Source organism: Rhinolophus sinicus, chromosome 14 (assembly GCF_057876585.1).
Source record: "Rhinolophus sinicus isolate RSI-liver-muscle chromosome 14, RSI-T2T, whole genome shotgun sequence".
In the NCBI taxonomy this organism is placed as follows: domain Eukaryota; kingdom Metazoa; phylum Chordata; class Mammalia; order Chiroptera; family Rhinolophidae; genus Rhinolophus; species Rhinolophus sinicus.
This window is the reverse complement of record NC_142514.1, coordinates 57,008,328-57,020,717: the sequence shown is the minus strand read 5'-3', so window position 1 is coordinate 57,020,717 and position 12,390 is coordinate 57,008,328. Positions and strand designations below refer to the sequence as shown.

The 12,390-nt window shown below is 40.9% G+C and overlaps 1 protein-coding gene across 1 annotated transcript in view; it reads right to left on the bottom strand.

The window, feature by feature from the left end:
- Positions 1 to 4,468: 4,468 nt before the first annotated feature.
- ST6GALNAC5 (ST6 N-acetylgalactosaminide alpha-2,6-sialyltransferase 5) overlaps positions 4,469 to 12,390 on the bottom strand; it is a 146,104-nt gene continuing 138,182 nt past the window's right edge. The window contains exon 5 of the mRNA XM_019743348.3: positions 4,469 to 7,054. Coding sequence (XP_019598907.3) covers positions 6,823 to 7,054 — 232 coding nt within the window. The 3' untranslated portion in view covers positions 4,469 to 6,822. The remainder of the gene's footprint in view (positions 7,055 to 12,390) is intronic.

Below are 12,390 nucleotides of genomic sequence, written 5' to 3'. Positions count from 1 at the left end.
ATAACATTCTCTAAGTGCTAAACATTTAGAAAGGGAAACAAATAAATATAGAAGACAAGAGATGAACAATTTATAACATGAGAAGAGCAAATATTTTTGTTGTTGTTTTTAATAGCAAACTACCTACTTTTTAAAAAGACACCTGGGTTTTGTTATTGTTATTCTCCACATATTCAAGCAGCCACAAATTCCAGTAGATTATCTCTGTAACTTTGGTTCTCAAGGTCAGGTTCTTTGCAAATCCTGCTTTGGGATTCCTTTAGGCCAAAAGCTAAAGGTAGCAAGCAGTTCAGATGTTGAGGTTCTTGGTTCCTGTGTCTGCATGGCTTTTAATTCAATACCTCACAGAGTTGGGCATGGAAGAAGAATGGAAAAAGGATACGCATCCAGCTTGGCCCAGCCCTGTGGTCTGCTTCAGCTCTATGAGCAGTCCTGTGGCTGTGCCCTTCACCCATTTGCCTAGAAGCCCAGCAATCTTTCCTCAAATATATTTGCCTGCTTCCATAGCTCTCAGGGCTGAGATGATTTATGGACCCTTTTTCCTTCTCTTCACGTTGTTCCTGCAGCTCAGACAATCATACTATTTTGGAATACCATGTTTCCCCGAAAATAAGACCTAGCCGGACAATCAGCTCTAATGTGTCTTTTGTAGCAAAAATTAATATAAGACCTGGTCTTATTTTACTATAATATAAGACCCGGTCTTATTTTACTATAAGACCGGGTATAATGTAATATAGTATAATATATATTATATAAGATACATTATATATTATATAATATATCTTACATAATTATATATAACATATATAATATATATATAATATATCTCACATATATTACATATATATATATATATATATTATATTATATAAGACCTGGTCTTATATTAATTTTTGCTCCAAAAGATGTATTAGAGCTGATTGTCCAGCTAGGTCTTATTTTTGGGGAAACACAGTATCACACTGCTTGAATCCAAGTAGAGGTGCTTGGGAAAGGGAGCGACAGAGAGAAAGAAATTATTTCAGTAAACACGAAGGGGTTTCTGTCCTGCTCATAACCTGATGGGTGATAAAGGTGTACATAGGTTATGCTGATACATAACAGCTGGACTCAAGGTTCTGTGGGGTAGGGAGGAGAGGAATTCTGACTAGAGTGCCCCAGGGAGGTCTCTAGAGCTTATCTGGTAATTTAGAAATGTCTTTATTCCATCTTGTTTACTGCAAAGTAATTTAACCATTTGATGGGATAGACCTGTATGAGTTACATAATAATTGGCTTATTTTTTGTCCTCAACAGTTAGTATTTTCCCTTTTGAAATAAAGCTTTCAGGAATGATTTGGTCTTTGTTGGAAGCTGTCATGTGGGGTGTCATGTGGGGTCTCAGCTCCCGCTCCCCACACAAGAACACGGGATATGGTGAGGCCAAAAGGGAACACCCACGGAGCCATAGATAGGGGAGTCATACCACTATATTCTCGCTGGCGGCTGGGTTGGAGACAAAGGGAGCAAACCTCCATCAGTACCCCAACAAGGGGTCTTGTTGCACCCGAGTCTCGCTGGAGGCTGGGAGAGATACCCGAAGTAGGATCCACATGATCCACAATCCGCCATCTGCTTTTCTGCCTGCAAACCAACCAACCAACCAACCAGTGCAGCAACGGCAGTTATATTAGTGGCTAATTGGCTAACTGGTTACAGCTGATGGCCACTTAGCCACAGCTGATGGCCATGTACTACCCTAGCCAGCACCTTTCCACATGAGGCTGAGAGCCTGGAAACTGTCTCTGGGACTCTGTCCCCACAGAAGCCAATTAAATATTAAAATATTTCTCCCTCCTTTGCATAAGTCAACAGAATTGAAAGTTCATTTCACAGGGTTATGAGATAAAGAAGCACAGAGCTTTTGCATCAATTCTTCTCCTCTCTCCATGCTTAGTGCTTCCCCTTTTGACATGCATTTTACTCTTGCCTGGGCTACCATGGTCTTACAGGATTTCCTTTCTCCAATTCATTCTGTCACCAATGCAAAATGAGTCTCCTAAAGTATAGTTGACCCTTTAACAACGTAGGGGTTAGTGCTGCCAACTTCCCATGCAGCCGAAAATCCATGTATAACTTTTGACTCCCCTAAAACTTAACTAGTAATAGCCTACTGTTGACTAGAAGCCTTACTGATAACAAAAACAGTAGATTTTGTATATGTATTATATACTGTAGTCTTACAATAAAGTAAGGTTCAGAAAAGAAAATGTTATAAAGAAAATCATAAAAAAGAGAAAATACATTTAGTGTATTTATTGAAAAAAAAAATCCATGTACAAGTGACCCGTGTAGTTCAAACCCATGTTGTTCAAAGGTCAACGGTACTAATTTCGCCTGGAACCTTTCTCTGAATTCTGACTAATTTCTAGATTTCCTCCTCATTTCGTAGCCTGTATTCAGAACCCACGGTCTCTGTTATTAGTTCTAGTCTCATCGCTCACAGCTCCTCCCCGTGTGTCTTGAAGCTCTGGCTCCATCAGGGGAATCTCTGCTGGCTCCAGGCTTCATTCACGCTGTTCCGTGCCCCCCAAGTGCTACCCCTGTCCCTTCACAGGTTTTTTTTCCTGTCTCCAAACTGCCTTCCAGGCTCAGAGGAGTAAACACTTGCCACTGGCAGCCCAGCGTCCACTTTCCTGCCTTTCCCACTGTTCCCCATATTTTCTTAGGAAAATCAATCCCTCCCACTCTTAACCATGTGGTTTATGGGAGCTTAGCTCTATACACAGCACCAGGTGTAGGTCCTGACCGGCTTAAACTTACAGCATATCCTGTCCCCCAGCAGGGATGGGAGCATAACCTTATGCCAACATACAAACTCTTCCCCCAAGCTCATGGTGCTTTAGAGAGAATAGGAACTTAGGCCTTCTCTCAGAGGACGTGTATTTGACAATCCAAATCATGGCCTCAGTGGAATCCAGGGTCTATTTCTGCTACATAAGGGCAAATATTTGGGTCTGTTATAAATAGGTACGTATGTGTTTAAGTAATACTGTCTTAATTCTAACCGAATTTCATGTTTTCCCCTCCTCTTTTACCTAACATTCATTTATCTTCCAAATCAATATTTTTAATCTTTGAGGGGAGTTTTGATCTCAAAATCAGGTTATGTCCTTTCACTTAAATGCAATTCAAATAGACCAGTAATAGAGAGAATTTCAGAAAACAAAGGTAATCTGTCTTGTGAGGGGTTGTTTGGGATCTGATACACATATCTAGTAGTAGTAACCTAAGGATTCCAAGACACCACATACACATTTCTCTTTTGGGTACAATACTGTGTGTTTTGCTTTCATTTATTTTTTTTACATTTAACCCGGCTCTGTGACTTGGTTTTGTTTGTTTGTTTGTTTTTTTGTTTGTTTGTTGAAAATATTGGGGAACAGTGTGTTTTTCCAGGGCCCATCAGCTCTAAGTCGTTGTCCTTCAATCCAGTTGTGGAGGGCGCAGCTCAGCTCCAAGTCCAGTCGCCATTTGCAATCTTAGTTGCAGGGGGCGCAGGCCACCATCCCATGTGGGAATTGAATTGGCAACCATGTTGTTGAGAGCTCACGCTAACTAACTGAGTCATCTGGCCGCCCCTCTGGCAGCTCGTTGTCTTCAATCTAGTTGTGGAGGGCGCAGCTCACTGGCCCATGTGGGAATCAAACTGGCAACACTGCTGTTCAGAGCTTGTGCTCTAACCAACTGAGCCATCCGGCTGCCCCGCTTTCATTTGTTTTTGAAGCAAAGCTCTAACTCTGAAATCTTTGGAAGTTTCTGTATAGTGTGGTTTCATGTCTGGCCCTTAGGAACACATGCCAGGGTTAGTCACACATAGGGACTTAGTTACCAAACACCCATTAACCGTAATGGAAACCACACAGCGAAGTCCCCACATGGCACACTGAATAGTTACCTCCTAATGTTCTTTTAATGTACACTTTCTTGGGTGAATATTTACTGTAGAATATTAAATGTAAGACTCCTCTTTTATGGGCCATTTGAAGTGATTGATTTTGTTTGTGAATTCCTGTATCTTTGCCCATAATGGCTATCTATTGTAATGGCCTCTGCCAAATGTTCTTGCATTGAAATAACAGACACCATGTATCGTCCAGCTGTGGCCTTGTATTACTGTGGTCTTAAAGCAAGGAGGAAGCTGACAACACAGCTAGAGAGAGAAGAAAAAGGTCTGTAACATAACGAGTATGACTTAGGCTTCAGACACAATCAGATATTGAAATCACTGGGGTTTGTAAACATGGTTTTGTAGTCACCTTGTATATCAGAGTTGATGTTTGATGGCGTTGAATGGTGTTGAAACTGATAGTAATGAAATAGTGGCAATGTAAGAATTCAATTGCCCATAACCAGGTCCATCAGCACAATCTATCAGAATTCTAGGCATTTTCTTTAAATGCTGTAAATAAAACCACTGCCTAAGTGACAATTTCTTACATTTATTTATCCAATGTTTTAAAAAATATAAACTTACACACTCACATATCCTAGCTACATGTATATTTAAAATATTAATATTTCCCAGTGAAGCCAGAAATTTCAGAATTTGGTTGCTTTTCACTCTTTTGAGTAGTTGAGAGGGGAAGTTACAAAAAAGAAGGCGCTATCAGGTCTTTTAAAAACGAGCAAACAAACTCTAAAACTTGAAGATAACACAGACATTTGAGATATCATTAGACTAGGTAATACGACTACCCCTTTGCCTTTCCCAAGTATGCCTTCCCAATATTCCAGAAAAATGAAAGTAGTTAAAGGAGCTTCCCACATCTGAACAACATAATCTCTTCAAGTGACAGTAAGGGTGGCCTATAAATCCATTATATGAAATTCACACGCTTTTCATACATTCGGAAAATATTGTGTATGCAGGGTCCATGCTGCAGAAGAGATCATACTGGAATAAAATTTCTTTTATAAACTATGAGAAAATGAAAAGAACACATTCCAGTATATTGTGGACAGACATTTCAATTGTACTGGCTTTTAACGTCTCAAGCCACACCACAATAATACCAACTTCGTTTTTGCTACATAAATATGTAGACTGTGTTTGCCTCTCAACAACAGTACTCCATATAATTAATAGTACCAGTTGATGCAAAAGGATGGAGTCTCAGTACTAATTAAGGAGAGGAGAAAGAAGTGGTAACGTGAGAAAACCTCTTTAATCACGAGCCAGGTCACGTTCTGTAAAACAAGTCAGTCTCCATATATAATATTTGCTGGTGCCTTCAAATTTGGCATTAGAAAAACTAATGCCTCCTAAGCCATGTGTAAAGAAAACAACTGCTATGTTTTTAAAAGACTATTTTTGAACAGTATTATGTGCTTAAATGAAAATCTTTCATAGCAACTGATCTCGGCTCTGAATAAAATATGTCCTTCATACTCCTCCAGACCAGGGAGTGGCAATGATATAATGTAAAATTTGCAGGTAGTGAATCTGAATAGTTCATAGGATAAATGAGTCATATGATAGGAAATCTTCTTGTATTGTCTTCTCACAGAAGGGCAGTTTCTTGCTCTGGTAGCCAAACAACACCATGGAAGTCCTGTCTCTGTCTCTCTCTCTGGTACAAGAAGCACCAGAAAAGCAAGGAGTAGATTTCAGCTAATGGGGACCCACAGAGAAAGTATGTTTTTAACCACAAGAAGGAGATAGGCCATAGGGGAATATAAAAATCCCCCTAAAAAAGACTCCTGCTACTGTGGGAGCCCCATCATTCCAAGTGCAAAGTCCTCAGATGGATCAAGGAGAGGCTCAATGAGAGAATTTTAGATTTGAAATGAGACTTAAGAGGTCATCTGGTACAGTGACATCATTTTGCAGAAGAGGAAACTACAGCTTAAATGAAGTGGTCTACATCAATTATTAGTAAAGAAAACTATCTTTAAGTTTCTCTTGTTAGTATTTTTTTGAATTAATGACACAGTTTTTGGTTTTCGGTTTTGTCATTTGGAGCATTTCTGTCCCTTGGAAAATGTCATAGCTATTCTTGAAGGCTACGGGTTCAAAAAATGCAAGACAACATTTTCAAGCCAAATACCAATTGCATGCTAGCAGTGAGCATGTAAACAAAGTAACTCATCAACCCAATTATAGGCATTTTCCAACTATCGTTCAGGATTCAAGACTTAGGATAAATTACCTAAATAAATATAAGGATAAATTACCACATCATAATCTATAAAAATACTGGCCTAGAGAACACTACAAAACTCTCAATAAATAAAAACCGGGCATTTGCTTTATGAAAGTCAGTGGAGATGTGCTCTTTAGAAACCATGTCCATACTTTCAGGCTGCTTTTTTATAAATCACACACACACTGAGTCCCACAGATGACAAAGGGTACACGTCAGGTTAGGATACAACTTGATAAAAAAATGTCTGTTGACATGGCATTTCTATAAAGGAATACAGCTAATAGTGTTTGTTGAGTTGCTCACGTTTTGGTTTCGAAGGCAAAACTTGAAGAGATCCCAAATGTTTTTAGCCAGGCAGCATCATTGAAATGAGTGTTCAGCTCCAAAGGTAACGCCTTTGGAAAGACACAACATTCATTAGGATGTATCAGTTCTGGAATTGTCCCTTCTAAGCCAACTGCACTACTTGCAGTCACATCTCGTAGGCATCTGTACGTAGTACTTCTCGAGGAGTGAAGCTATTTCCTACCACCAGTTCTTTTCCTTGTTTGAGTCCGGTGGCTCAAGAAGTTCAGTGGCCTGGTGTCTGATATGGTGGGTACTTGGGATTTCGGTCTGGCGCTCTCATTCCTCAGAACGCAGGTTTATTCTCAGGATGATTTACAGCAAGTGATTCTGGTTTCCAATCTGGTTGGAAAAAGTGAATATTGAATGTCCGTGCCCAGTTCTTAAAGACTCGTTTCTCTGTGATAAAGCGGTGATGACTGCCCTTCCGTCCTCGCTCATGGGAGAGGTACATTGTACATTCATCTGGTCCAAAAGGTTCATAATAATGATAAGGTACTGAAGAGTGATTGGGGTCCCTGCAGGAGGAAAAGGAGATAACTGATTAAAGCGGGGAAAAAGAAAACTCCTTTGACTGATAAGGTAAGATGTTATCTTTAATAAGCTGATAAGTACAAATAATATTTTCAAGTTTAATGAACTTCAACAAATGTGTTTTTTTCCCCCTTTCTTTCTGATGTTTAAGCAATAAGCAAGTGGAGAGGTTTTGAGGTTGTGAAATAAATGCAGTGACTGTCATGATCAAACAGAGAGATTGAAAGTGTGCTGTAGGACATTCAGGCTTTTGGGATTCAAAAACTGCATACTACCAAGGCCAACTAGGGTTCTTATTTCTACTCCTGCCCCCATAAAGTCTATTTACCACAAGCAGCGGTATTTACAAAACAGAAATAGATCATTCTCCTTCCCCATTCCAACTCCCAAGTCCTTCAGACGCCCATATACTAAGAGCATACAGGCCTGTAAGGTGTTACATGATCTCACTCCTCTCTAGAGGCTTCTCCTAACTCACTCGGCTTTGTCCGCTATGCTACCCTCCAGCCTTACTGGCTTTTCAGGTCGTCACCTCGTCCAAGCTTGTCCCTTCCCTGAGGCTTCTGCACTTGAAGGCAGTCATCTGGTTGGAACACTCACTCATCAGTTCACTCCCCTTACCTTTGGGAATCTACTCACATGTATCCTCCTCAGAGAGGTTTAAGCTGATGCCTGCCCCCTTCACTCCCTCTCACTTGGATTTATTTTCTTTACAGCATCAAACACTCTCTGAAACTGCTGGTGTTGTTTCTTTGCTTATTGTCTGTTCATGAGGGCAGGCCTTTGTCTCGTTCCTAGTAGGAGCTCAATAAATAATTTTTGACTTTCTGTTGTTGAAAGAAATTTATATGGAGTCAGCAGCTACACAGCAAGCCTCTCAAGATAATTTCTCCCTCAGGTATGGAAAGTCGATGACCCTAGTTTGAGTCCATCCATGAGAGAGAAAGAAGTTAGTAGGCATGATGCCACCCTTTTTTGCTTGTTGTTCTAGATAGATGATGTACTCAAATCTAGTCTCTAAATCCAGAAATTCCAATTCCTCAATCTGTGCTGTGTAGCCTGACAGTCCCCCAATTTTCAGTTCTCTATAACCCTGTCTCCACCTCACATAAGAAACACCAGCTCATTTCTTCAAGGTAGTGTACATAGGATTAATGTGTGTGTGTGTGTAGGGGGTGCCCTTGTTGTAGGGTTACTAAAATAATTAATATCTAAAACCCAAAGAACGCTGGTGTCAGACTGGTTTCCATTCTAAGCCAGTCCACCACCCTCTTCTGTCTTGAAGTCGAGATGATAAGCTTCGTTAAGATAGCCCAACAGATAAACCTTCCTACTTTGAGCTCTGCTCACTAACAGGCCTTGTGGCAGAGACTGTGCTCTTCTTAGCTCTTCTCTTAAAAGGCCCGGGTGTCCCGGCAAACCACCTTTCAGTGCCTGATGTCCTGGGGTTCCCTCTCCAGTAACCAGGGCTCTACGCTAAGTACAGTAACTTGGTTTCCTAAAGACGCCCATCCTGCTAGACACCTATTCATTTTCTTCAGAGGAGATCAATACATAAATGGCTTTTAGAGTAGAAACTTTACCAGGGTCAGGGATCGAAGTCTTTTATCAAGAGGGGTGACGAGTTTGTGGCTCTGACAACAATAAACCTTTGAGCTGCTTCTCCTCTAAGGTTAAAGTTCTTCCAGGAAAAGAGATTTATTTTTGTCATGCGGCATTTAAACCTACCTCATCCTGGGTTGGAGGCTGTGCTGAATTAATACTTTGCATCTCTATTAGGCCTGTCTCAATAGTATCTCTACGTTCTACAGTGAAACATCAGAAACTGTGCTGCTTAGTTATTATAGATACCACTCATTTAATTACCCTGGAAATTGGAATATTCTTAACATTTTAATAGAAGGTGTTTTCAATACTGAAAATGCGTGCTAGAAAAAATGTAGGTTGAAACTGACCACTAGAAGAAAAAAATAAAAAGAAATACAAACTTGTGAGACAGATCTCCCCAGTTTCATATGGCATAATTTGTGGAACCATGCCAAATTTATGTGACCATGGTATACTTGGGGTTAAGCTTTTATTCCAGTATGGATCAGGCTTTAAATCTGATTCATTTAAGTTTTGCACGTATCTTTGGCGTCAATCTGACTAAAGAAACAATTAGGTTTCTAAAAATAATCATGACATTGATTTGGCACCTAGGAATACAGAGAAATTGTAAACCAGCTAAAGGATGCTATCGGATCAATTTCCTTATTCAGGATGACCATCTCTTTGAATGAAAACTTATCTGGCTCCATATTGATCACCTAAAGGGAGAATTAAGGTTACATATTCGATAAATTTAATTCCTGATTTCAAAGGTGTCTAAATAAGTGGGGGTGGTTTCCATCCTTTAAAACACTGTCCAAATGGCAGAAACATGTTTTGTGAGACTGCAAAGGCAGAGCCCCCGCAAATGCAGGAAGCGCTCTCTGGCTGTGAGCCCGCCATCAGCCATAATTCACTGTTGCGTTCAGAAAGCCCTTCCCCCATTAGGGTCATAATTCCCTAGGTCTTTCCCCAAACCTGATTTTGTAAAAGCTGCCACAGCCTTTTCTTTCTTTACCTGATCCCAGTGAAGAGAACAACAAATATCAGCAGAATATTAACATCCGGAGGCTACTATTGTAAAGGGAGGGTTCTGGCACTAGGTTCTTGTCTGGGGCCAGGGGGCGCTGAAGGAGTAGAGGTGAGGGCAGGGGTGGGTATGACAATCACAGAGCCCGGGACCCAGTGGCTGCAGGCTGCCATCAGCACTCCAAAAGCCAGAGTGGGAACAAAGTCTGCAGCATAATGTGAAGAAGGGTTTTTTTCCTTATGAAGGAAGCAGGTGGGGAGAGTAAAAGAACTAACATTTACTGCATAGAGGGAGCTTTAATGAAATACCGTTGCCTGTGTTCCACCTCCATTGATTCTGGTTTAATTGACTTGGAGACGGGCCCAGGCATGGGTATTTTAAAAAGTGCCTTAAGTTTGAGTATCAAAATAACTAATGGCAGTGTTGGATTATAAAACCCATAAAATAAAATAAATGAGTCCATGATGGTGTCAATAAGTAACTGAATAATTAAATGAACGAGAAGAAAACAGCATTTTCTTACAGAAAAATTCCAATTACTAAATCTAGAAAGAACGAAGGAATAGAAAATCACCATGGGAAAAGCACGGTAATTGTTGCAGGCAAGATGCAAGATACACCAATGAATAGAGAATGTTAGTGGGGATAAAGATGAGGCAAAACAGGTTATTTGCATATAGTATCTCCCCCAAGATACTTATCAATGACAAAGGGAAAATAGCAACTTTACAATGAGTACCTCAACCAAGTGATAAAGGTTAACGTGGCCAGTAATAAGACATTGTGGCATCTTGTACCTCTTGATATGAGATGCTGAGAAGGGCTTATCACTTCTGTGGTATCCGTTCTAGTAATGCACAGCCTCAATCTAATCATGAGAAAGTATCACACAAATCCAAAGTGAGCGACATACATCCTACAAAAATGACCCGAATTCTTCAAAAGCATCAAAGTCATGAAAGATAAGGGAAGACTGAGGAACTGTCACAGATTGAAGGAGACTAAGGAGACACTGTAAGTAAATGCAAAGTGATCCTGGATTGGGTCCTGGAGGAGATAAAGGACAGCAGTAAGGAAACTGCTGAAATCTGAATGAAGTCTGTAGTTTAGTTAAGAGTACTGTACTGGTGTTAATTGCTTACTTTTGATATTTGGACTATAATTATGCAAAATGCTAACATTAGTGGAAGCTGGGTGAAGGGTATACAGAATGCTCTGAACCATTTTGGCAACTTTGAAGTCTAAAACTGTTTCAAAACAAACAAAAAGTTAATATAATAATGTTAAAAAGTTCCTTTTAGGAGATTCTATAATAACATACAGCCAGGTTTCAGGTGGCTGATTAAGTTAAATACCCACTAAGGCTTGGTGCTTCACTTGCATTATCTCCTTTCCTTCCCCATCAGGCATCTAAGGTATCACTGCTCCATGTGATAGGTGAGTATCAGCGCCTAGGGGTGCCTGGCTTTAGGCGCACAGCCTCACTTATGGACCATCCAAGCTGTCAGACTTGACCCTTTCAGCCCCAAACCCAGTGCTCAGCATTCCATATAGACTAACCTATTTAATCCTCACACTGCCCCAATGAGAGAGGTACTGTAATTACTCTTGTTTTACAGATGACATAACTCATGCATAGAGAAACTGAAGAAGTTTCAGGGCCCAGTTTTGGTCCAAAGCTGTCCTCTTAAGGGTGAGGCTCTGTGTCTTGCAAAAACTCCTGTCCCACCATGTGTGTTTCTGTACTAATGGCACCCCAGGTTCCCACTGGGGTTGGCAGCAGCTTTGTCCTTGCTGCCTTTCCCTAAGCACCTATCTATAGAGGTGCCCCATGCTTGGCGGACACTGTGCAGCTGGTCAGGGCATGAAGCAGAGGCCTCGTGCTCACTGACAATCCTGCCTACTAATGGTAATGGCAGCAGGAGTTCTTAGTGTCCTGTGTTTGAGTCTTCTAGAGCTCAGCCGTACAATTGGAAAGAAACATCCTAATACCGACCGGAAAGGGAGGAGCCTTCCATGTCCAGGTATTATCTAGGTTAACCCTGCTCTCTGAGTTTGGAGCTGGACTATCTATAAAAATGATGCCTTTGTCTCTTTCTAGAGCTCTCAGACGCTCTCTCTAAACACGCTTCTTTCTATTCTTGGTGTGGTACCTGGCATAGAGTAAGCAGTAGGAAATGTTTGAGGAATAGAGTTGAATCAATAGCTGTCAAGTGTCTACGTTGTTCTGAAATTGGCTTGCACGGGGGGCCTGTGGGAACACTATACAGCATTCAGATGAAAATGTTCTTACAGCAGGCTTTCCGAAACATCTGCCTCAGGCCTATGAGACCCGCTGAGCCACCTTTATTCTGCTGCCTGATTTCTTGCTCTTGTGTATTTGGAGCACACTGAGCACCAAGGGCCTACAGCTGTTTATCCTTCACAGGGCAAAGAGCCCATGTGAGTCACCTGAACCCACGCCCTACAGCCCAGGTGCCTCAGGTGGTGCCATAACCTTTCCTACTATACCAATGGTACCCACAGGAGGGAGAAGGAAGGTAATGAAAATACTTGGTGACTGGTCAAATTATGGTAAAGAAAGAAGAAACAATAAGCATCTAGGAAGAAATACAGCAATATATTTTAAGTCTACTTCATAAATTGTGAACCACATCATAGGTGCATTACTACTCCATACCCGTCCTCTATAAGCATCTG